Source organism: Haliotis cracherodii, unplaced genomic scaffold (assembly GCF_022045235.1).
Source record: "Haliotis cracherodii isolate W230 unplaced genomic scaffold, xgHalCrac1.p SCAF_9, whole genome shotgun sequence".
NCBI classification, from domain to species: domain Eukaryota; kingdom Metazoa; phylum Mollusca; class Gastropoda; order Lepetellida; family Haliotidae; genus Haliotis; species Haliotis cracherodii.
Genome location: NW_027266343.1, coordinates 19805159 through 19832331, shown reverse-complemented (window position 1 = coordinate 19832331; position 27173 = coordinate 19805159). Strand labels below are relative to the sequence as shown.

Genomic DNA, 27173 nt, shown 5'->3' with positions numbered 1-27173 from the left:
TAGTTTACATAATCCATACTAATGAAACTCGAAACCTCGCAACAATACCATAATAGCATGCATAATGTTTGATTTATCAACTTCCTTTCTCAGATATTTTCAATAGGACATAACGTAAATCATACGAAAATATAATTTGACCAAGCATAAGGTCAAGGCCGATTCATCATGTGACTCCGTCTTGTCATACTGAAGTCCAAGAACAGTTCAGTTGCTGTATTCAGTCCACGAAGATGACATTTTTCACAACGCTCGCGTTTGTTACTGTTGCGATTTTCGTGGAATTTTCAGCCGGTGTTGTAATATTTGATGACTCTGTTGGACTAGAAAGACAGTTTGATGGAATTGGCGGCCTCAGCGGAGGCGGGGTAGGTCTACAGAGTACAGTGTAATGTTGACTTTATTTGTACCTGAACAGGTACAGTGTTACTGAAAAGGGGGAGGGGGAGTGGTTGGCCAGAGCAGTGATGTTATGATAGTTTACTTACCACACCGATTGTGGTACATCCTTGCCAAATAAACGTTTCGTGTGAACTGACAGACAATTTAACTGCATGGCCCCAACAAATGCAATCGTGCCGCAGTTTACCTCCATGAGCATATATTACATTATGATCAAAGGATCAAAGAATATTGTATATTACAATTACTTGTTTTGGGGACTTTCAATAAATACAAGCTTAAATAATTAAGAGTTTCAAACTTCTAAAGTGCTCTTATTTGATTAATTTCGTAAGAAAGTGTAGATCACGTGGCTAGGGTGCCTTATGTAGTTGCTCAGTATTTAGCCTATACAGCAGTGGAGGCTTCACAAATAAATGTAAAATGACCTTCATCTTTCAGTGTTCATAGTTATGTAATATTACAGTAAAGACACAGCCTTAAATCGTACACTTTTCAGCAGAGATTTATATCTAGGATTGGGCAGGCAAATTTGGAAATATACTTATTAAGTTATTTTGTTCAAAATTCAGAAATTTTAATAAGTGCTTATTTTCCTAAATTCAGAGGTTTTCAACATCACATTCAATGCAATAAGGTTAAAATAAGCATTAATGCCTAAGGAGATAACTGATTATCCAGCTCATGGTATAAGACATAACAAGGGAGGCATAAAACCACATGTACCCCTCGTGATGTTGCTATAACTTATGATATATGTGACAGACATTGAGACTTCAGATGTTGTTTTTTGATGACTTTAACATGTGTGCGTATTAAGACAATGTTAGAGATGAGACCAAGTGCAGCTTGGGCACAAGTTGTATGATGCTGTGACGATGGTATCAGCTGTTTATTGATTTGTTGAGATCGTTTTGTTGATTTTGATAATCTTTTCATATTGTTACTATATACGTTTCATATTTTCAGGCAACATCAAAGCTGTTGGTGAACTACCCTGAAAAGCAAAGAGATGAAATCTTGGACTATCTTTTCAAGGTATACTGAATGACATATAAGATATAATCTGCAATGACCTGACTTCAGACGTTCCAGCAACTGACTTTGAATACATAAACACCATACATAGTTAGCAGCTATAAAATGTCCTTTATGACTGGATTTACTGGTATATTGTTCTTTTTGAGATTTTTCCTAAAATATGTTTTTGTTCTTTGCATGCTAATACTTGAAATGGTTTAAACATGTTCAGAAGTTGATCATAAGTTGATAGTGAATCTTACTGAAACAAAATACGGAAGTGATTACATTTTGTGCACGTCAACACCCCTGTTAACTGTGAACCGCGACAAAGATGTGTTACATAACATGCCAAATATAATTATGGTCACAAATGAAGCTTATTCCTTCAGCTATTATTGCCACAGTTGCTAGTACATATGCTCATACACTATTTGATGTCTTGTAGCCGAACTTCGGAGCTTCTCTGCAGATCCTTAAAGTTGAAATAGGAGGAGATGCACAGAGTACAGGTTTGTTTGACTTGAACTTTACACACTCCCTGTCCTTACATTTACAATGTTGCAAATGTCTCCAGGATAACTGTCACTAGTTCTTGCTAAACACATGTCAACAACATTTGTCCTGCTAAATAGGAATCTGCATTTCACATGCACTTTCGCCATAAGCATTATAAAACATGAAGATGTGTTATTTCTTCTCCTTATTGGACAATATGTCACATGCCCTTCATAATACAGTTCAGGGGAGACATATAAACAATTATTGAGAAACTAAAATTGAAAGTCATTTTACTGTCATCGTTGTCATCATTTACGTGATATCCCTGACTATGCACATTGGTACTTTTTATCAGCATGACAAAATTGGCCCAAACTAGAAATTGTGGAAAACCCCAAGATTAAAAGTCGATCAAGTTGACTCCAGTCCTTGATAAAAACTGCCAAATAAATATTTCAGGATTTTGGTACCCAACATGACTATTGACTAGGTTAATGTCGGATAGAGAACACAACATGACTATTGACTAGGTAATGTCAGATAGAGAACACAACATGACTGTTGACTAGGTTAATGTCGGATAGAGAACACAACATGACTATTGACTAGGTTAATGTCGGATAGAGAACACAACATGACTATTGACTAGGTTAATGTCGGATAGAGAACACAACATGACTATTGACTAGTTTAATGTCGGATAGAGAACACAACATGACTATTGACTAGGTTAATGTCGGATAGAAAACACAACATGACTATTGACTAGGTTAATGTCGGATAGAGAACACAACATGACTATTGACTAGGTTAATGTCAGATAGAGTACACAACATGACTATTGACTAGGTTAATGTCGGATAGATAACACAACATGACTATTGACTAGGTTAATGTCGGATAGAGAACACAACATGACTATTGACTAGGTTAATGTCGGATAGGGAACACAAAACCCCACAGAACACACCAAGGTTTGGGCCTCATATGACGTGTATGGTAACTGTACACATGGGTATTAAAACTTTGATGACTCTGCCTGTATTTAGGATGTGATAGATGGGCCTGTGATGTATGTAGCCGTGTGTTGTAGATGGCACCGAGTCCTCCCACATGTATTTAGGATGTGATAGATGGGCCTGTGATGTATGTAGCCTTGTGTTGTAGATGGCACCGAGTCCTCCCACATGTATTTAGGATGTGATAGATGGGCCTGTGATGTATGTAGCCGTGTGATGTAGATGGCACTGAGTCCTCCCACATGTATTTAGGATGTGATAGATGGGCCTGTGATGTATGTAGCCTTGTGTTGTAGATGGCACCGAGTCCTCCCACATGTATTTAGGATGTGATAGATGGGCCTGTGATGTATGTAGCCGTGTGATGTAGATGGCACTGAGTCCTCCCACATGTATTTAGGATGTGATAGATGGGCCTGTGATGTATGTAGCCTTGTGTTGTAGATGGCACCGAGTCCTCCCACATGTATTTAGGATGTGATAGATGGGCCTGTGATGTATGTAGCCTTGTGTTGTAGATGGCACTGAGTCCTCCCACATGTATTTAGGATGTGATAGATGGGCCTGTGATGTATGTAGCCGTGTGTTGTAGATGGCACTGAGTCCTCCCACATGTATTTAGGATGTGATAGATGGGCCTGTGATGTATGTAGCCGTGTGTTGTAGATGGCACCGAGTCCTCCCACATGTATTTAGGATGTGATAGATGGGCCTGTGATGTATGTAGCCTTGTGTTGTAGATGGCACCGAGTCCTCCCACATGTATTTAGGATGTGATAGATGGGCCTGTGATGTATGTAGCCGTGTGATGTAGATGGCACTGAGTCCTCCCACATGTATTTAGGATGTGATAGATGGGCCTGTGATGTATGTAGCCTTGTGTTGTAGATGGCACCGAGTCCTCCCACATGTATTTAGGATGTGATAGATGGGCCTGTGATGTATGTAGCCATGTGTTGTAGATGGCACCGAGTCCTCCCACATGTATTTAGGATGTGATAGATGGGCCTGTGATGTATGTAGCCGTGTGTTGTAGATGGCACCGAGTCCTCCCACCTGTATTTAGGATGTGATAGATGGGCCTGTGATGTATGTAGCCATGTGTTGTAGATGGCACCGAGTCCTCCCACATGTATTTAGGATGTGATAGATGGGCCTGTGGTGTATGTAGCCTTGTGTTGTAGATGGCACTGAGTCCTCCAACATGTATTTAGGATGTGATAGATAGGCCTGTGGTGTATGTAGCCATGTGTTGTAGATGGCACTGAGTCCTCCAACATGTATTTAGGATGTGATAGGTGGGCCTGTGATGTATGTAGCCTTGTGTTGTAGATGGCACCGAGTCCTCCAACATGTATTTAGGATGTGATAGATGGGCCTGTGATGTATGTAGCCGTGTGTTGTAGATGGCACCGAGTCCTCCAACATGTATTTAGGATGTGATAGATGGGCCTGTGATGTATGTAGCCTTGTGTTGTAGATGGCACTGAGTCCTCCAACATGTATATAGGATGTGATAGATGGGCCTGTGATGTATGTAGCCGTGTGTTGTAGATGGCACCGAGTCCTCCAACATGTATTTAGGATGTGATAGATGGGCCTGTGATGTATGTAGCCTTGTGTTGTAGATGGCACCGAGTCCTCCCACATGTATTTAGGATGTGATAGATGGGCCTGTGATGTATGTAGCCTTGTGTTGTAGATGGCACCGAGTCCTCCAACATGTATTTAGGATGTGATAGATGGGCCTGTGATGTATGTAGCCTTGTGTTGTAGATGGCACTGAGTCCTCCAACATGTATTTAGGATGTGATAGGTGGGCCTGTGATGTATGTAGCCGTGTGTTGTAGATGGCACCGAGTCCTCCAACATGTATTTAGGATGTGATAGGTGGGCCTGTGATGTATGTAGCCTTGTGTTGTAGATGGCACCGAGTCCTCCCACATGTATTTAGGATGTGATAGATGGGCCTGTGATGTATGTAGCCTTGTGTTGTAGATGGCACCGAGTCCTCCCACCTGTATTTAGGATGTGATAGATGGGCCTGTGATGTATGTAGCCATGTGTTGTAGATGGCACTGAGTCCTCCAACATGTATTTAGGATGTGATAGATGGGTCTGTGATGTATGTAGCCGTGTGTTGTAGATGGCACCGAGTCCTCCCACATGTATTTAGGATGTGATAGATGGGCCTGTGATGTATGTAGCCTTGTGTTGTAGATGGCACTGAGTCCTCCCACATGTATATAGGATGTGATAGGCGGGCCTGTGATGTATGTAGCCTTGTGTTGTAGATGACACCGAGTCCTCCCACATGTTTTTAGGATGTGATAGATGGGCCTGTGATGTATGTAGCCGTGTGTTGTAGATGGCACCGAGTCCTCCCACATGCACAACAGCTGGGAGGAGAACTATGAGAGAGGATACGAGTGGTGGCTCATGTTGGAGGCCAAGAAGGTCAGTGAGAAAATAAAGTCATGATTCAAGTACAAACTATTACCATAATTAATTGTATGTATAATTTGCAAAATTTGGGAAGAAAACTAGTTGCCTAGTTGATATTGCAAATGAAAAGACTTTAGATAAGTTATGACTGCCTCTGTGCTCTAGTGGTGGAGCGTCTGCTCGGATCCCTGGCGGCATCATACCAAAAGATGTTTAAAGATGGTACTTGTAACCCTGTCTGACGCTCGGCATTAAGGGGCTAAAACAAGGACTGGTCGGCTCGGAGTCATTATACTGTGTCTGAGTGGGTTATTCATGTTAAACTGCGTCATGGTATCTTACTGGGCTAGCTCTATAAAATCGGCATCAGTCCAGACTAGTACAAGCAGCCACACACACACTTGAATGCACGTTGCTATATAAGTGCAATAATCTTGGATTCGACATTAAACCCCATTTCACCCGACCTTAAATAGGTTACATGTTGGAGAAACAGGAAGTGGCATATTATGGATGATAACTATTTTCTCTTGACTTTTCTTTCCACATCAAGCTGACATGCCATGATATGACTGAGATTCTGTTCGAAGCAGTGTTAAGCCAAATCCACTCACTCTTTATAGTAATACCTGTTCACAACAAAGGGTCTCAGCAAGTCTCGCTGTTCACAAGGTTGCTTAGCAACTGTACATATGTGAATGTAGCTCATTCATCTTAGCTGTTCACAAGGTTGCTTTGCAACTGTACCTGTGTGAATGTAGCTCATTCATCTTAGCTGTTCACAAGACGTTTGAGTTTGATAGTTTGATAGTAAAAGAGACTGCTATATACATGATATAAGATATGTATAAGCTCTAGGTAAAAGTGGAAGGCTGTATGTAATCTGCCCTGTTCCAGCGCAACCCCAACATCAAGTTGTATGGTCTTCCGTGGACCTTCCCGGGCTGGGTTGGGGCCGGGACACGCAGCCCCTACACGAACCCTGTGCAGACCGCCACCTACATCCTAAAGTGGGTCCAAGGAGCCAAGAAATACTACAATCTCACCCTCGACTTTATTGGGGTAGGTCCTCAGTACAGACAATATTGTTACCGTCGGAGGATATCTTGGTTGCATTTTTAATTAATGAAGTTGGGCTACTCCGTCAGTTTCAAGAGTTTTCTTACATGACTTATTTTGAGAAAAATATTGTCTTAAGAGCACAATTAATTGATTATTTATTTATCAGAATCACCATTTTGTTTTCCAAACATATTGGTGGGACAAAATATGACAAAGCTAGGATTCAGTAATGTGGGGAACAATATCAAATCTCCTCGGAGGCCGATATTTGGCCCAAATGTTTAGCTTACGTTAGTAAAATCGTAAACTGAAATAAAAATAAATCCCAATTCATGTTGTATGTGAAGGCTTTGAAGCAGTTACTTGTATTTCTCTTATAACAAGACCTATAAAAAAAGAAGCTTTAGTATTAGTTATGCGTTATTGCATTGAATGCAAAGTTATAAATACAATGTCATAATACCTCTGAATTTAAAAAAACAAAAAACTTCAGCAAAATTTAAAACTTCAAATTCAATAAATGAGGTATTTTTATAATTCCATTCTCTAAACAAATTGCTTTGTTGAAGTACTGATAAATACTGATCCATGGTTTAGGTGTTATTCCTGTTTCTGTGTATGCAGGTGTGGAATGAAAGGAACTATGACATCACCTACATCAAGGTAAGCTGTCCCCCGTCTCACACTCTCTATGGAGTATACGACTAGTTACTAAAAGTTATTTTGTAGACATGAATCTTGTGAATTTTTGGATTAGAATTTGTTTGACTTACAAGGTGACTGAATGTATCTGGTGGTTTGGAATGTATGTCAATCCCAAACTCCCCTTAAGAAGTTGCATTTGATTGGCTGTTAAATTCAAGATCACAAGTGAGAGAAATTCTCTGCTAAAGTAGTGTGGTAAGAGAGATGGAACTGGCAACATCACTTCCTGAATGAAGCTGTGGTGGCGAATGGGTTGTCCAGAGTAGTATCATAATAGAATGGACATAAAATGCACTAGATAATAGAGCATGTTCAGCCCCAGGTTTTCAAAAATCATTGACTGAGAAGCAATTATCTTTATTTTTACAAATCCATTGAAATTTGAAATGTTTCCCTCTGTTTAGACTCTAAGAAAGGTGTTGGATGACAATGGCCTGAGCAATGTCCGTATGGTGGCAGCTGACGGAGGATGGGGCATTGCCAAAGATATGCTCAAGGATTCAGAGCTTGCTCGTGCCATTGACTATATAGGGTGAGGAGTGACACGCTGGAGTTGTTGTGTAATCTGGAGGATGTAAAAGAAGTATGCTGTGAGAGGTTTTCTGACCCGTGAAGTTCTTGGGTAGAATAGGTCTTCAGCAACCCATGCTTGCCGTACAAAGCGACTATGCTTGTCGTGAGCAGTGACTATCAGGGTTGGCATATTATCGTATCCCAATTGCATTGATCAAGCTCATGATGTCTATCACTGGATTCTCTGGTCCAGACTTGATTATCTACAGACTGCTGTCATATAGCTGGAATACTGCTGAGTGCAGTGTTAAACAACAAACAAAACATTGTGTGTAGTCCAGTTCCAAAGTTTCTTTCTTGGACTGTATACCTTGAAAACCTTGATCTAATCTGCCCATATATGGTGATCTGTGCTACACTATGAAAATGAAATGAGTCCAGCACTTGCATCTCCATATTTCTAATGTGGTTGGTAGAACTCACTACCCGGGGACCTTGACCACCACAGCCTCCATGCAGACGGGCAAGCAGCTGTGGTCATCAGAAGACTTCAGCACCTTCAACGACAACGTCGGCGGCGGATGCTGGGCCCGGGTACGTCTCTGGTGCAGTTGCACATTTACAGCATGAACATGATGAAAGTAGTCAGATTGTCACCTGGATACCATACATGGATAAAATATCACAACATTTGAAACAGACAGTGTTGCATTTCTACATTCATATCTATACATTCTGCCCATACACCAAACTAACTGACTTGTTCAAATACACAAACACAAGCTGTCAATTACCAGATTGGTCCAAAGTTGATTTGATTCTTACTCATGATACAAATTAAGTATTGCTGACTTAGTACATATAATGGCATTCCCTTACTTACACAGAATCTTATGATTAGGTCAAGCAACCTTAAAATGTAGAACTTTCAATGTTTACTGACGAATGTGTATCTTTTTCAGATTCTAAATCAAAACTATGTGAATGGATTCATGACAAGGTGGGTTACTTAAAAATGATATTAAATAAAGATACAGAACTTCATTAAACATTTCCTATTCATCAGCCGTTCAGTATCAGCCTTGGAATTTGTTTATAAACCAGTCAAGATGATGAGGGCTTACCTTATTTAGCTTGCCCTCAGAGTTATTGATTGTCCCAGTAGACTGATTTGTATTCAAATCAAACCATTGAGCACTGGCAAAGAATTATAGCCCTCAAATGCTTCTAGTCATCATCACTGGGATTTATTTACCCTCAGCACAATTTAGTAGTCTCAGGCCAGCTGACTAGCGTGATTTTCAAAAGCTGCAGTATACTCATAATCCTTCAAAGATATGTTCGTATGATATTAATCATTAATTGTTTCTAAGCTTTTTTTCAAGTAAACAAGTGTAAAATAAGCTTACATTTGAACACAGAGCATTTTAGTTGTGTTTTTACATCTTATTCTATTGATGTAATTTCAGCACCATCTCATGGAACCTGATCGCCAGCTACTACCAAGCTCTGCCATTCTTCCGAGATGGGCTGATGACAGCAGTAGAACCCTGGAGTGGGAACTATGTAGTACAGAGTCCGATATGGATTACAGGTAGAGACCAGGAGGGGGATCTATGTAGTACAGAGTCTGGTATGGATTACAGGTAGAGACAAGGAGGGGGATCTATGTAGTACAGAGTCCGATATGGATTACAGGTAGAGACCAGGAGGGGGATCTATGTAGTACAGAGTCTGGTATGGATTACAGGTAGAGACAAGGAGGGGGATCTATGTAGTACAGAGTCTGATATGGATTACAGGTAGAGACCAGGAGGGGGATCTATGTAGTACATAGTCTGATAGGGAATTAGAGGTAGAGACCAGGAGGGGGATCTATGTAGTACAGAGTCCGATATGGATTACAGGTAGAGACCAGGAGGGGGATCTATGTAGTACAGAGTCTGATACGGATTACAGGTAGAGACCAGGAGGGGGATCTATGTAGTACATAGTCTGATAGGGAATTACAGGTAGAGACCAGGAGGGGGATCTATGTAGTACATAGTCTGATAGGGAATTACAGGTAGAGACCAGGAGGGGGATCTATGTAGTACAGAGTCTGATAGGGATTACAGGTAGAGACCAGGAGGGGGATCTATGTAGTACAGAGTCCGATAGGGATTACAGGTAGAGACCAGGAGGGGGATCTATGTAGTCCATAGTCTGATATGGACTACAGGTAGAGACCAGGAGGGGGATCTATGTAGTACAGAGTCTGATAGGGATTACAGGTAGAGACCAGGAGGGGGATCTATGTAGTACAGAGTCCGATATGGATTACAGGTAGAGACCAGGAAGGGGATCTATGTAGTACAGAGTCCGATATGGATTACAGGTAGAGACCAGGAGGGGGATCTATGTAGTACAGAGTCCGATATGGATTACAGGTAGAGACCAGGAGGGGTATCTATGTAGTACATAGTCTGATATGGATTACAGGTAGAGACCAGGAGGGGGATCTATGTAGTACAGAGTCTGGTATGGATTACAGGTAGAGACAAGGAGGGGGATCTATGTAGTACAGAGTCTGATATGGATTACAGGTAGAGACCAGGAGGGGGATCTATGTAGTACTGAGTCTGATAGGGATTACAGGTAGAGACCAGGAGGGGGATCTATGTAGTACAGAGTCCGATATGGATTACAGGTAGAGACCAGGAGGGGGATTTATGTAGTACAGAGTCTGGTATGGATTACAGGTAGAGACAAGGAGGGGGATCTATGTAGTACAGAGTCTGATATGGATTACAGGTAGAGACCAGGAGGGGGATCTATGTAGTACAGAGTCTGGTATGGATTACAGGTAGAGACAAGGAGGGGGATCTATGTAGTACAGAGTCTGATATGGATTACAGGTAGAGACCAGGAGGGGGATCTATGTAGTACATAGTCTGATAGGGAATTAGAGGTAGAGACCAGGAGGGGGATCTATGTAGTACAGAGTCCGATAGGGATTACAGGTAGAGACCAGGAGGGGGATCTATGTAGTACAGAGTCTGATACGGATTACAGGTAGAGACCAGGAGGGGGATCTATGTAGTACATAGTCTGATAGGGAATTACAGGTAGAGACCAGGAGGGGGATCTATGTAGTACATAGTCTGATAGGGAATTACAGGTAGAGACCAGGAGGGGGATCTATGTAGTACAGAGTCTGATATGGATTACAGGTAGAGACCAGGAGGGGGATCTATGTAGTACAGAGTCTGATAGGGATTACAGGTAGAGACCAGGAGGGGGATCTATGTAGTACAGAGTCCGATATGGATTACAGGTAGAGACCAGGAGGGGGATCTATGTAGTACATAGTCTGATAAGGATTACAGGTAGAGACCAGGAGGGGGATCTATGTAGTACAGAGTCCGATATGGATTACAGGTAGAGACCAGGAGGGGGATCTATGTAGTACAGAGTCCGATATGGATTACAGGTAGAGACCAGGAGGGGGATCTATGTAGTACAGAGTCTGATACAGATTACAGGTAGAGACGAGGAGGGGGATCTATGTAGTACAGAGTCTGATATGGATTACAGGTAGAGACCAGGAGGGGGATCTATGTAGTACAGAGTCTGGTATGGATTACAGGTAGAGACCAGGAGGGGGATCTATGTAGTACAGAGTCTGATATGGATTACAGGTAGAGACCAGGAGGGGGATCTATGTAGTACATATTCCGATATGGATTACAGGTAGAGACCAGGAGGGGGATCTATGTAGTACAGAGTCTGATGCAGATTACAGGTAGAGACCAGGAGGGGGATCTATGTAGTACAGAGTCTGATATGGATTACAGGTAGAGACCAGGAGGAGGATCTATGTAGTACAGAGTCTGATATGGATTACAGGTAGAGACCAGGAGGGGGATCTATGTAGTACAGAGTCTGATAAAGATTACAGGTAGAGACTAGGAGGGGGATCTATGTAGTACAGAGTCCGATATGGATTACAGGTAGAGACCAGGAAGGGGATCTATGTAGTACAGAGTCTGATACAGATTACAGGTAGAGACCAGGAGGGGGATCTATGTAGTACAGAGTCCGATATGGATTACAGGTAGAGACAAGGAGGGGGATCTATGTAGTACAGAGTCTGATATGGATTACAGGTAGAGACCAGGAGGGGGATCTATGTAGTACAGAGTCCGATATGGATTACAGGTAGAGACCAGGAGGGGGATCTATGTAGTACAGAGTCTGATAGGGATTACAGGTAGAGACCAGGAGGGGGATCTATGTAGTACAGAGTCTGATATGGATTACAGGTAGAGACCAGGAGGGGGATCTATGTAGTACAGAGTCTGATAGGGATTACAGGTAGAGACCAGGAGGGGGATCTATGTAGTACAGAGTCTGATATGGATAACAGGTAGAGACCAGGAGGGGGATCTATGTAGTATAGAGTCTGATATGGATTACAGGTAGAGACCAGGAGGGGGATCTATGTAGTACAGAGTCTGATATGGATAACAGGTAGAGACCAGGAGGGGGATCTATGTAGTATAGAGTCTGATATGGATTACAGGTAGAGACCAGGAGGGGGATCTATGTAGTACAGAGTCTGTTATGGATTACAGGTAGAGACCAGGAGGGGGATCTATGTAGTACAGAGTCCGATAGGGATTACAGGTTGAGACCAGGAGGGGGATCTATGTAGTACAGAGTCTGATATGGATTACAGGTAGAGACCAGGAGGGGGATCTATGTAGTACAGAGTCTGATATGGATTACAGGTAGAGACCAGGAGGGGGAATTATGTAGTACAGAGTCTGATATGGATTACAGGTAGAGACCAGGAAGGGGATCTATGTAGTACAGAGTCCGATATGGATTACAGGTAGAGACCAGGAGGGGGAACTATGTAGTACAGAGTCTGATAGGGATACAGGTAGAGACCAGGAGGGGGATCTATGTAGTACATATTCCGATAGGGATTACAGGTAGAGACCAGGAGGGGGATCTATGTAGACATTCTATAATCTATAACATTTCCGAATCCCGTGATGGGATTCGAACCACAGACCTTCTGATCAGAGGTCGGACGCCTTGTCCACATGACCAAAGAGGTTAACCCCGTCAGCAAGCTGACAAGGTAAGGATGTCATCTGTGGGATGACTCCACGCCCTGCTACATTAGTTTGAATAATATGATCTTTGTGTCGAGGTATCTGTGGTGGTTGGAGGGCGTGTTTCGGTGATTCTTGTTTTACACTGTTATAAAACAAAGCAAGAAGGAATATTGCATACTGTAGTGACAGGGTAAGTATATTAATGAGGGGAATACTCTGATTCCTCATTTTGCTGCAAGATCCTAAGACAACACCCTCATCAGATTGATCATCCTGTGTTTCAGCTCACACGACCCAGTTTACAGAGATAGGATGGAAGTACCTCCGGCATGGTGCCGGGGTGGGGAAACTGGAGACAGGGGGTAGCTACGTGGGTCTGGTCAGTCCTGATGGGAAGGACCTCACTATCGTCATAGAAACCATGGTTGGTATTGGTTTGTTACCATGGTTATGGGATTATCAATTAATCAGTAAATAAATTACTATAATTACATGGGAGGTTCCCAGTTACTTTTGTTAATATCGGTAAATAAGTTAAACACATTCTGTTAACAAAAACATGATAAATGTATGAAATATATCTTAATCTATTCTTTTAATTATCTAAGACAATGTAACTTGAAAACATCTTACATAGACTTACACAGACTTGAAATAATATTTTGCTTTCATTTGTTTAGTATTTTGGCTATTGGCAAGATAATTAATTCTTTCCCCAAACAGTTCTCAAAGTGTATAATCCAACTTTACAAATGCATCATTTTGAATGTTGGGGATTCAAGAGAGGAGTAGGTGCCAGTATCTCATGCTTGTCGTAAAGGCTGACTGATGAGGATGCGTCACCTGGCTGGTTCTGTATCATCATGCCTGACCCATGATCTTGACTAGTGTGTTATCTGCCATGACAAACCTGTAATGATGCTGACTGTGGCACAAAACAACATTCAGTCACTGGCAAAGGCCATCATAATCCCGCTGAAGGCTTCACTGGAGTACACCTCCTCCCAATACCCCCATGCCTGGCTGTTGTATGAAGTCTTGTGTTATCAGAGTCATGACCACTCCCTGTGTATTCGGCCGGCTCTCCCACCATACAATGTGAATGCAACCACGGTGGACATTGAGTTCAAGGGCAGCTTTGTAAGTGACTGATCTGTACCAGGTGAAGGTGAGGCAGTACTGACTGGTGGTACCACACTGGCACACAGAGCTTAACACCATGCTTCATACAGGGGACACGGTCACTGAACATAGCTTGATACTGTCTGTAGCTGGTGCCCATGTGACATGAAAAAGTAGGTTTCCTTCAATACTGAATTCACATACTCATTCACAGATGCCACTTTGTTGTGTGAAGATACATTTTCTCCCCTGAAATGCATCTAATTATATTCTAGAAAACAATAAAACATAATCGATGCTCTAATGAGCCTGGTTGCTGGTTGTACATGCCTTGCAACACCTTTATGATCTTTCTAGTTTCTAGTTTTATATTATTTTTATACATCTACTTTTAGCCAAAGACCATTTGTGGTTTTCACTTTTGTTCCATTCCAGTACAGTGAGGGTAAATTATGAACTATAGGGAAAATCTTTTCAAAATCATAAATTTTGTCCCTAAAATATGTGGTGTGGAAATCCAGGGACGAACTGATCTGACACATTTACTTTTCCAATTTGTGATAACATATAAAGACTTCAGGATACCTAGGAAACTAGACAAACAGACTCAAGCTAGTCGGATAGTGACAACATGCAGCCCTGGACATTTGATATTGTATCTTTTAGAAAATTATGAATTTGACCAAATTTTGTTTATAGATTGTCCCTTGTAGATGATGAAGATATTCCTGTAAGCGAAGTGCCGCTAAGATCCTGTACCCTGTGTGGTGTCCCCCATCAGTGCTGTGTCACCTCGTTGTCTTACGTTCTCTAACACTGTCTATTTTATGTCAGACATTTAGACACTCGTTCTGTATCCGACCTCCCATATTACCATACAACGTCACAGCCACAGAGGTCATCATGCATTTTAAAGCCAGTTTTGTAAGTAGGTCAAGGTAGTATGCCAAACTTGTCATAGATGTGGAACTAGTGTGGACTTAGTGATGGCTTTGGTAAGAACCTTCTAGAAATATTTCTGTTGATAAAGTATACAAGAATGTGTGATTCAGTACATTCTATTTTGGAACTTTTGTGCATGAGGACTCTATTTTTGTTTTATGTTATTAGAAGGTGTGAGTTATTTTGATGTGAGAAAAATGTTACTGCATGTTTGAAATAAATGCTGTCTTATCAGCTAAATGTGTCATAATAATAATAATTGATTCCAGTTTGTAGTTACATTGTATTGTAATGTCATCATAAGTGGAACTTGAATACCAAAATTAAAAGCATCCTTGCTAGACTTGAGTGCTTGGCACAATATATGCATGGAGCATGACCTTCTGCACAGCAATAAGAGAACACTGGGGTGGTGGGTTATTGGGCTCCAAAGGGGAATTTTATTGAGATGCACTCGAGGACAGTGTGCTCAGTTAATATTATCGGCACATCTTTCTAACGTGAAAATTAAAGGGAATCCTTGAGGTAATCAGTATTTGTATAAGGAAACCAGCCGGTGTTTGAGTATTTGGGCAGTGCCTCGGGGAGGGGTCTACACAGATGTAAGGATGCAGGGTGGGTCCAGCTGAAGGAAGATCCTCTGTCCTCATTACAGGCGTCTCTGTCAGCCCTCAACGTGTGGTACAGCAAGCCCAGCTTCGGAGCTGAAGCCGACGTGTTCTTCGAGAAACAGAAGACCCTCCCGGTCAGTATCTTCCTCACATTCCCACTGACCCAAACATACATGTCCTACTAGAGGAGTCTCAAGTCCAAATTAAGGCACTGAAACTGTATTATTTTTATGATCAAACACCCCGCTCTCTACATAGATACACCAGGAGTGAAACACTTGCCAGTTTATTTCACACCCATGTTATCTATCATGTCATGTTTCGATGCAGTCTAAACTCATACAGTCAAATGGTCTCGATATGAAATTTGCCATTGCTACATGGAACCGTATCCCTAGCTGCTGCCTGTCTATTGCAAGATGTTCTGTGCAGTACTCGTACAGTTCCTCTCTTGTTGCAGGTTCCGTGACAGTACTAGCAACTCTAAAAATTACCAGTCCCCCCAAATTTTTGTCTGTCCCAACTTTCAACAAATGAAAAAACATATGAAAATTACCTGGTTTTAATTCTTTCAACTCTCTTTTTTTTAATATTTCAAACTAAATCGCTGCAAATATATATTTAACCTTGAAGCAAAGCAAAATGTTATTTAATAGCGCTAGAAATAGACAAGAGGAAACACAGATGGCAACTGACAAGCTGACTTTGTTTTGTTCAACAACAAAGATTTATAAGGTACTTTACTTGCCGGTCCACAGGGACTGGCAGTAACATGAATTACCGGTGTAAGCCTAATTTTACTGGTAAAAAAACTGGTAATTACCAGTAAACGGGAACACTGCAACTATTGGTGCATTTAAAATTACTTTTAATGAAGCAAATGGGTTGTGAATATACTGTATTTGTACATTTTCATATTTAATGGACTTACATATTCATATTCAGAGCTGTTAGGTTTGTTGAGAGACCCGTGAAGATCCTGGTTAGAATAGGTCTTCAGCAACCCATGCTTGCTGTAAGAGGCGACAACAAGGATCGGTTGGATGCATGTCATCGTATCCCAATTGATTGGATCAATGCTCATGATCTCAGTCACTGGATTGTCTTGTCCAGACTTGATTATTTGTCAGACCGCCGTCATATAGATGGAATATTGCTGAGTGCAGCGTTAAACAAACAAACAAGCTTTGTGACATCATGAATTCTTGGACAACAGATAAGACATATGCAGTAAACATTACCTTAATAATTAGTTCCTGTCTAACTAAGATAGCTGTTTGTAGTAAAAGATGAAGATTCACATTATGTCATGTTGGTTCTATCTACAGATTGTGAACGGCAAGGCGTCACTCAAGTTGAACCCTGATGAAATCTACACCCTGACCACACTTGAAGTGGGGGAGAAGGGGGCGTTTGACACTGTCCCACCCCCCTCCAAACCCTTCCCCCTCCCCTACACAGATGACTTTGAAGGTAAAACTCATTTCTGTTATGTAGCTCATGGCTAGAAATAGAAGAAAGTTAAATCAAAATTTCTTTGTTTGTGGCCAGGACAGTGTTCTTATGTATGGAATAAAAATGAGGATGATTGTCAGTATCAACGGACCTTAATTTAAAGCACTATAACAGAAAGTAAAAGTAAAATTAGAGAAACAAAATATTGTAGCATTGATTAACATGACAAATGGATATAAGCCATAACAACCAAAGTCAAATTTTTGAAAGAATATGTATTGCCCCATCACTTTCTTGTACTGGAAGTATTAGTTGTATCATTTTTATGATGTTGTCTTTCTGGCTGACCACGGCTTACCTCCTTCCATGCTGACGCTCTGTGACATGACTGAGATGCTATTTAAAACAATGTAAATTCCAACTCCCTTACCGATTCAATGAACATTTTTCGGTCCAATGTTGAAATTGTTGTTCTTGTTCTTATCCTGTGGGGTAGCCTAGCGGTTAAAGCGTTCTTCATGCTCAAGACCCAGGTTTGGTTCCCCACATGGGTACAATGTGTGAAGCCTATTCCTGATGTACCTGTCATGATATTGCTGGAATATTGCTAAAAGCGGTGTAAAACCATACTCGCTCACACTTATCTTGAATCTTAATATGCATGCTCTTTGTGATTTTATTTTGCATCATTAAATTGTCTTTGTTATGGTTTCCAAAAGGTATCAAATACGTCCCCATCAGTCAGTCTCCTGAGTTATGCATAGCTCCAGTTTACATGTGAATACCTCTTCCTATTATTATTTAGGCTATCAAATTTTTATGGAGCCTTACAACCTTGCCCAGCAAATGGGGGTGTTTGAGGTTGCGCAGGACGGTGCATCGAACAAGGTGATGAGGCAGAAAGTGTTGGCTCAGCCCGTGGTGTGGTGTCAAGCTGAGAGCCTGAACATATCACTTAATGTCATTGGCACACACAACTGGTAAGAAGGAGGCAGTGCCAGATTCACTTCAGCAGCCAGGGTGTGCGGGGCAGTCTGTTCATGATAAGTATAGTCAAACACTGTTGTGTCGAGGTTGAAGGGACCTACGTAAATACTTCAATTTGTCCTAGGTTCGACGCATCCAATTGAATACGCAGGGACCATTCTTTTACTTGGAGACAACCATAAGTTCGACACATCAAAGTTGACACAATGGTGATTGACTGTAGCGGTGTGTGAAATGTCATATTGCGAAATCATTGTGATATTTGTGAAATTAACATGAATAGTAGTAAAATTTACATTGTTGTGAAATTGACATCTAATTTTGCAAAATCAATTAAGTTGTTACTAACGTGCTAACTTGGGTTGTTATTGATACAAGAACAAAGGCACCCATGACAGGGTTATCTCCCTTGTTGTTTTTCTCATCGTTATCTGGAGTGCAAATACACACGAAGTATCTGTAGGTCAGTATTGTCGACCTATTACAATGCATGTTGACAAATATCTCTAGAATGCAACACCGAATTTACTAAGCTGCTTTACTATGTTGCTGGTCAGAACTGAAGGCATTCCACTTAAAACTAAAATTTGTCATCTTCTGTCATTACACATTGGCTTCCTATTCTGTGAAAAAACATGTAAAAGAGGGTTGACCAATACTTGGTTATAATTAACCCAGAAGGTACCATAGTATCCAAAAGTATTGATACTGGGGCCATCTGTTGTTGATTCCTCGGTTGGATGTTGGTTACATGGTTTTAAGACCTCAGTTTAAATACTGCCATCAAGAAAATAAGGTTTCTGTTTAGTGACTGAGCTACTGCAAGGGTCACTGAATAGCATACTGTGCTGAAATATGATCCAAGTAGAAATCGAGTCAGGGGCATTTTATCTTTGCACAAATCAGTCTACACTTAATATGATTTCAACCCAAGAAGTACAATGAAAGTTGCAGGATCCAAAGTATAAGTACACATTTGAGGGCAAGTGTTTTGGGAAATGAATCATGTTTCGATTTTCATGGAATTGTGGTTCATGTACATTATGGCCAGTAGGGTTGTTAGTGCAGTCTGTTCCAATTCGGGAATCTATGAGGAAACACCATGAAACAGCCTGTATGTCTGTGTCTGTATTATCAATGGATGTTAGGGAGCATCACAGAGATATGGTTCCTGCAGCTAGTTCTGAACATCCCATGCTTTAGCTGATCACTTTTCACTCACACTAGTGTCATTTGTTTACTTTCTTTCCTATTAACCCTGTTCGGTGCATACTAGTTTCGCAACACTACCCTATATCTGCCTGTCACCTCTGTTGCTTTGCACCTTTCTGCATTACTGCTGCTTGGCAAACAACCACTCTTCCCTCCCAAGTGGAGTTTATGTACACTGCTCGGATCTGCAATACAACGGAATCTGTCAAACTAGACACACTTGTTACAGAAAGTTTAGATGTGTAGATGCTGAAACAAGTTGATGTCATTGTATCCCAACATGGCTGCCACTGTTCTTGTGCTGTACAGTCATAGAGATTCCAAGTTACAATCGGTCCCCAGCAACCTAGGCCTGTAGCAAGAGGCAGCTAATGGATCAAGTGGATTGGTTGAAAGCATCTCGTCGTACCTTGATGTCATGGTACATAACTTGTGATCAATGGTTTTTCTGTGAGACTTGATAATAACTCACCTCCGTCATAGAGCTGGAATATTGCTGCCTATAGCATCAAACAATAAATATAGCAAGTAGTCATGTCAGATGTAGTCATTCTTTACCAAGGAAACTGGACTGAGGGCCCTAATTGTGATGTAAATAAGAAATTTGTTCCACAAATCAAGGAAGGATTGCGAAAGTCAGTTACCAGATGGACACTTTTATGTCATTATAATCAACTGAGAAATGCCAGGATCTTTGAGTGATAACTGATCCAGTTTAGTGGGCAATTTAAGTGTGATTTTGACAGGTTCTGCTGTATTCTCTTGCACACTCTTCTTCAGACAAAGAGTTGCCTGTTTATGGAAAGCTTCAGTTAGTGTAAGGGAGGTAATGTAGGTCCAGAACCCACTTGTACAAAGCGATCTTAGTGCTACAACGATCGTGATTCCTATCCTATGACATTGATGTACGGTAGTGCTAAGGTCTTGTTGTGCAAGTGGGTTGTGGTCTTCTGATGGTAAGTGCGATGTCTGCTTGTCTCCTCAGTGTACCGTGAGCAGGAGGAACCCTTCAACCTGGTGCCGCAAGTCGGGTGTTTTGAAGTCCACAATACCTCCGACCCCACCCACCGTCAAGTGATGAGACAAGTCGTACTCACCGCGCCCATTGCCTGGTGCCCCATAAACCTAGACTATCCCATTACCATAGGGGGGAACTCCAACTGGTGCGTTCAACTGCAGTGAATGTAGTATATACATGTAGGATCTCCCAACTGGTGCGTTCTGCTGTAGCGAATGTAGTACAGATGTATAGGGATCTCATAATTGGTGTCTTCAACTGTAGCAAATGTTGTATGTAGGGATCTCCCAACTGGTGTGTTCAACTGTAGCAAATGTAGTACATATATGTTTGGATCTCCCAACTGGTCTGTTTCAGTTATAACTGAAGGGATTAGCTGTAGTAAAACTCAATTCTCTCACTGTAGCGCCTACTCTGGGGCAGTTATGACTGAAGGGATTAGCTGTAGTAAAACTCTATGGCTGTAGTTGCAACTTTAAGATAGTAAGAATTGATAAGGTGAACTGTAATAGTAGTAGGCCTTACAGGAAAGTAGAATTGCAAGTGCAAGGTTGAACTGCACAATTGTACAACAGTTGAGCAGCAGCTTACAGTTTAATTTTACCAATCATAACACAGTCTTACTAACTGTAGCTTTGTACCTCTCCAGGATATTGCTAGAATATGGCAAAAAACAGCACAAAAACATACTCACTTACTGTGACTATGTAACATAACAGAGCTTGGTTGAGGAAAAATGCCAGCTGTCTGTTGAACGGGCATGATGGCAGGAGTCCACTAACAGTTTATAACCTGTGTCAATCACGTACATGGTGTATTGGAAATGCTTGCTTAATTTTTCTCCAAGTTAATTAAGCCATTGCTTAAGCCATAGCAGGTGACATGACTGACGTCATTCATTGACTGGCAAACAAAGATTGGGGGATATTTAGACTATGATGGAGATGGGGTCCTTTGTTTTTGTCTTTAATGTTAACACCTTTTTAGTTCATTTGTTTACAACAAAACTGATAGGGAACGAAATTTTGCAACCCATTTTTAAATTAGGTAAGATTAGATGCCCACCCGACACCTCCTATGGGATGCTGTAGCCCTGATGTTTGCCTGCCACTCGGTCCACTCCAGCATTCACCCAACTGTTCACAGCCCTGCACATGTGTACTGTCTGTTTTCCTGAACTAGGGATGATTGACATAGATCTGATAGTAGCTGGGTAGAATTAGGCTCACAAATCACGATATAAGCTTAGGTTAACTAAAGTCAGCAGCGACAACAGCGACGGTGGAGTGACCTAGTGCTGGACTGTAGCCAAGAGTCATGTACAGCCACAACAGCACACTCTGTTGCTGAACTGATCAGATGGCAATGCATATGTCTACAATATTAGCAATTTAACAATTGTGGTGTACTCTAAGGTAGAATATCTATTGTTGCTATATCACTGGTTGCTGAAGTGAATCTGCATGAGTTGTGCTCTCTTTGTATTTTAGCTAAACTGATGAATTTTCATTTTGAATAAATATATTGATATATCATAATTTATATAAAAACTATGATTTAGATGGAAAGAAGTAGTTGTAAATTATGAACATAAGGAAACATGAAAAATCTTGCCTCAAATTATATTGATTTTCTTCCATTGTCAAATATGTCAAACATGATATTAAGATGGTAATTAATGAGAGAACAGGTGATAAGAAATGTCATCTACTATGTTTACCTAAACATTTACATTTGAAGATCATTTGATAATGAAGTCACACAACAGGTGCTCACACTTTGGATTTGTTTGATTAAGATTTATTTCATTTGAAAAAAGTGACACCTAAAATATATTTGTGAAGTTATTTGATGTAAATTAAACCGATGCTCATCATGTGTGTATTTGTGATGTTCCGTGCAGGACCGATATATACGCTGAGGTGGACGTCCGACTGGGCGGAGTGAATGGAACCAAGGGCGTGTTCCTGGCTGCCCGGGTCGACAAGGGAGGCTGTGACGCCTTCTCCTCCACGGGAATATTCCTATACGTCTTCCCCCAAACTAAAAGCTACATCCTGTCCAATGACCTAGGTGTGTTCCTACTCATGATTTCTCTTTTCTCTGTCAGGTTCATGAGCTGTGTATGTCCATAGAACCTCATGCTTGTTGTTAGGACAGAGTTAATTGTAATCCGGTGTAACTATCTCTTACCTGGCTGATTGTGTATCATCAGCCCCCTACATTTGCTCATGCTATCGACCGCTGGTTTGACTCAGTAATATCATCACATACTGCTTCCTGCTAATGCAAATGGTAGTAGTGCCAAAACATTCTTTGTAAACACAACGTCACTGCATTGTAACCGACCACCTCCGTGGTCTAGTGGTAGAGCGTCTGCCCGGAGAGAAGAAGGTCAAGGGTCATACCAATAGACGTTAAAACTTGGTACTTGTTGTTACCCTGTCTGACGCTCAGCATTAAGGGGCTAAAACAGAGACTGGTCAGCTCGGAGTCAGTATACCGTGTCTAACTGTATCTTAGTGTGCTAGCACTAAAAATCGGCATCAGTCCGGACTAGTACAAGCAGACACACACCATGCATGCACTTCGCAATATACATGATATAAGTGCAATAATCTTGGACACAACGTCAAACCTAATTTCGCCACCTCATCTGCATTGTCACCTCTTTACCGGCATCACAAAATGGTCATTGCGCTGCATGACCTCATCAATGGAATGTCGCTGCAGGTTAGAAATAGTAAACGCAGACATACTTAATAATTGCTAAGAAAATAGCACACTAACTTACAGAAGCATTTATATTTTCTTATAGATGATTGTTTATCCACAGGCGAATAAATATTTAAAAACTCTTAATTATCAATTATATTATTATTTTCACTAAACATGCAGTGTTATTTCCCTATATGTCTCGGTAGTTTGAATTTGGTGTGGTAGCACCTTGTGCAACAGAATGCCCCCACACACATCACCTAAATTCTTAAAATGTATACATGTATCTTAGAAAAAGTTAAATACTATGAATATAGACCAGTGGACAGCTTTGAGACCAATTCCTTTGCTATATTGCCTACGTATTTTTCTCTCCAAATGCAGCTCGAACATCAGTCATCACAAGCGGTGAGCTGGGCGAGGTGGAGGCGGACTGGAACAAGGTGTCACTCATGGTCAAGGTACGTCACTCCTTCTCCAGGTGATGTCATTCTGATGTGAAGTATGGTAGCTATGTATGTTGTGTCCTGTAATCTTCACATACCCTTGTTTATTAATATTTACTGCATCTTACACATGTCCTCAGTAAGCTCTGGATTTATGAAGCTGAAATATTTTGTATTTGATAGTTGAGAGTAAAAAGGCTAGTCATCGGTCGGAGGAACACATCTGATTTACTTCCGTAATTTTTTGGAAATCTCTTGAGAAGTTTGAAATTTGTTGTGGACAGTAGGCTTTTTATGACTTACACAATCATCAGTCCTGTATCTGTAGTGTGGGGTGACAGTTATCAGTCCTGTGTCTGTGGTGTGGGGTGACAGTCATCAGTCCTGTGTCTGTGGTGTGGGGTGACAGTTATCAGTCCTGTGTCTGTGGTGTGGGGTGACAGTCATCAGTCCTGTGTCTGGTGTGGGGTGACAGTACACAGCCATCAGTTCTGTGTTTGAGATGACTTCAAGGTGTGACTAGTTCCATGTTCTGCTGCTCTTGCGCAGATGTTGACCATTGTATGCCATGAGACTGAGATATTGTCTGATTGTTATTAGGGTGATTGGCACACATAGTAAACTTGGAGTGAGCAGGGCCCCGTTCCACAAAGCAAGCACTACGACTGTCGTAAGTCTGCGTTAAAAGTATGGGAGTTATGATGGTCTTAGCGCTATGATTGGTTTGTGGAACGGGGCCCTGACAAACAAGGAGACTAGCTAGGATTGCTAAATGTCCTCAGCCCAGCTTTCCTTTACTGCTTTTAGCCTAATGACCTTTACAATGCAAATTAAACAATCCACTTGGAAGTTCCATATTCATAAAAATGTTATTTTGATGTTTCTAGGGCACAGTTGCATCTGGAATGTTGAATGGGAACAGTCTGTTTAACCACACTGTGCCTAGCAGCCCCACAAGTGGATTTGTTGGACTCGGAACAGATTCTTGGGGCCTTGCTGACTTTGACAATCTCAAAATTACATCTGTTCAGGATCGACTGCATGAGTTACACCACATGAAGAAAGAGGATACAAAGTTATATTTTGTTCCTGGAGGTCACTGATGTGGGGTCAGCTTAGCTGTACATATGCTTCAAACTTGATTCATGAAATGAAAATAACTGGAAATCTTTTTTTTTAGATATCTATTTTTTTATGTATGTGCCTACACTGATTACTAGTATAATTGATGGGGATTTATTAATGCCCATTTCTTTGTGACCATATACATGATGACTGTTGTGCAATACCTGATATATACGGCTACATCATACAATACTCTATGGCCTACTCTTACCTATGTTTATGCATCACAGGAGGATGTCCAGGTTTGGGATTTTATGTTCACTGCACCAATTTGACCTGTTGTGTATCCAAACAATCTCACGTCACACTTTATGTCAGTATATCACAATCATGATTCATGCATTTTCGTCACAGAAATGTCGCAAAGTTCTGCTTATGATGCCAAGCCATTTGTATATTTAGGGGCCAAAGTATTAACACAAACCCTTCCATTGTTGCCGATACCTGAAGTGAAACAAACAAGTGACATTCTTTTCTATTATTCCGAGAGGTCACAAGTATGCTAAAGATTGGTCAATTACACCTGATCATGTGGGCATGCTGTTGGTGCAAAGAGCATCATAAATCACTAATGTTATAGTTACCATGGTTTCCTCATCTGGGATAATAATAACAATGATCATAATATTGCAATGCAGACAGTAGTTTAGAATGTGTGTAAGGAGAGAAAATCCTTGTAAATAATATCCTAAAATTGTTGAACAAGTAGAGAAGATATTTGATTTGCTGTTAAATAATCAATACTACTTCAAAATGCTTATTTATTAAACATATTCAAGGTGTATGCTGTCTCAAGAAAACAAAGACATTCCATGTGTTTCATATCACTTTTAAAAGTTCTTGTGGGTTTATATGATGTGTGGCTGTGGCTTGTCGGTGTTGAGCTGTAACATATGGTTGTTTGAGAATGTTATATTACATTGTACAGATGTCAAATCTGTGATATTATATCATGTGAATTGGTGCCTGCTTAGACCTGAAGTGTCACTACATAGACATACCTCAATATTCAGTTAACATGGATAAGATAAAGAAAAGTGGAAATAATTCTGAAATTATTTTTGTACTGGATGTACAGTTCTTTTGAACCAGGTAAACAATTGTTATTTTGTTGGTTTTGTTGGTGCATAGTACCATGTGTGTATGTTTTAATCGTTTGTTGATGATTTTGTTTCCACACAAATCCTTACATATATTTTCTACCTTCATCAAATAAATGTAATTACTCTAAGAAATACGAGTTTGTTATGATCCTGCTATGCTGAGCCTGATAGGCCACAACTGAGCTACATTTACTGGTTTATAAACCAGGGCTGTGCTGTAGTCCAGGCAATTTAGGCCATTTTTTCACTCTTGTGTTTCAACTTGGAACACATTGCAACATAATTTATTTCACCACAATTCATTTCTACAAGGTCCCCAAAACAACATACTAAAAGTCCCAAGCAATCCTAGCTTGGGAAATATGTCTAATTTGCACAATCCAATATGGCCACCAATTATCAATATATCTTCCATATTTCAGATGTTCAATGTTTTGATGAAAAAATCGTGTTGTGTTGCGAAATAGCCATAATATGTTTCTAAAAAGATCTTCACAACTACTGAATGTTTTCGACTATTGACAAATCTGCAAAAATTCAAGATGGCCAACAAGTTTCCTAAATGACCTGGCTGGTGTGAGTGGTGAATGTATGGGACCTGGCTGGTGTGAGTGGTGAATGTATGGGACCTGGCTGGTGTGAGTGGTGAATGTATGGGACCTGGCTGGTGTGAGTGGTGAGTGTATGGGGTCGGGCTGTTGTAAGTGGTGAATGTATGGGGTCTGGCTGGTGTGAGGGGTGAATGTATGGGGTCTGGCTGGTGTGAGTGGTGAATTGGAATGTATTGGGTCTGGCTGGTGTGAGTGGTGAATGTATGGGGTCGGGCTGATGTGAGTGGTGAATGTATGGGACCTGGCTGGTGTGAGTGGTGAATGTATGGGACCTGGCTGGTGTGAGTGGTGAATGTATGGGGTCTGGCTGGTGTGAGTGGTGAATGTATGGGGTCTGGCTGGTGTGAGTGGTGAATATATGGGACCATGCTGGTGTGAGTGGTGAATGTATAAGACCTGGATGGTGTGAGGGATGAATGTATAGGACCTGGCTGGTGTGAGTGGTTAGTGTACGGGGTCTGGCTGGTGTGAGTGGTGAATGTATGGGGTCTGGCTGGTGTGAGTGGTGAATGTATGGGGTCTGGCTGGTGTGAGTGGTGAATGTATGGGGTCTGGCTGGTGTGAGTGGTGAATGTATGGGGTCTGGCTGGTGTGAGTAGTTAATGTATGGAGACCACAAATCCCCAACCATGATATAACATGTGACCTAGAGTCAGGCCACCAGAAGGTGCACACCTGTCCATTCATGAATAAAACTGAACATTATTGAACTCCACACGAGCTGAGATGAAATGAGTTTTTAACGTGGCGTACAAGGTTACTGCACTTATATAGCGCGGGAAGATGCTGTGTGTATGGCTGCTTGTACTTGACCAGACGCCGGTTTCATAGTGCTAGCAGCTGAGATACCATGCTGCAGTTTAACATGAATACCCCTCTCAGACGCAGCATACCGACTCCGAGCCGAGCGAGTCCTGGTCGAGCGTCACGCATGGTAACAAGTACCATTTTCTTTTGGCATGACTCGCCTTAGGGGCAAATGCTCTATCCGCTAGACCACGGAGGCGTCAGTTTCCAAGTAGTGCATGGCTGCAGTCCATCTTTCCAT

The 27173-nt window shown here is 41.3% G+C and overlaps 1 protein-coding gene across 2 annotated transcripts; it reads left to right on the top strand.

Moving 5' to 3' along the window:
* The first annotated feature begins 162 nt into the window (after positions 1 to 162).
* On the top strand, positions 163 to 25619 carry LOC139452770 (galactocerebrosidase-like). 2 transcript variants are annotated; one of them, XM_071234381.1, is made up of 18 exons: positions 163 to 368; positions 1372 to 1440; positions 1871 to 1934; positions 5311 to 5399; positions 6285 to 6449; positions 7074 to 7112; positions 7559 to 7686; positions 8144 to 8261; positions 8630 to 8667; positions 9137 to 9261; positions 13060 to 13199; positions 13826 to 13915; positions 15495 to 15584; positions 16779 to 16923; positions 20090 to 20267; positions 22026 to 22195; positions 23225 to 23301; positions 24174 to 25619. In XM_071234381.1, exons 1-18 carry the CDS (start codon positions 234 to 236, stop codon positions 24387 to 24389), a joined length of 2076 nt encoding a protein of 691 aa, XP_071090482.1. In that variant the 5' UTR covers positions 163 to 233; the 3' UTR covers positions 24390 to 25619. The 2 variants fall into 2 exon arrangements, with proteins under 2 accessions (XP_071090482.1, XP_071090483.1); XM_071234382.1 differs by lacking the exon at positions 20090 to 20267 and adding an exon at positions 17711 to 17885.
* Positions 25620 to 27173: the final 1554 nt, after the last annotated feature.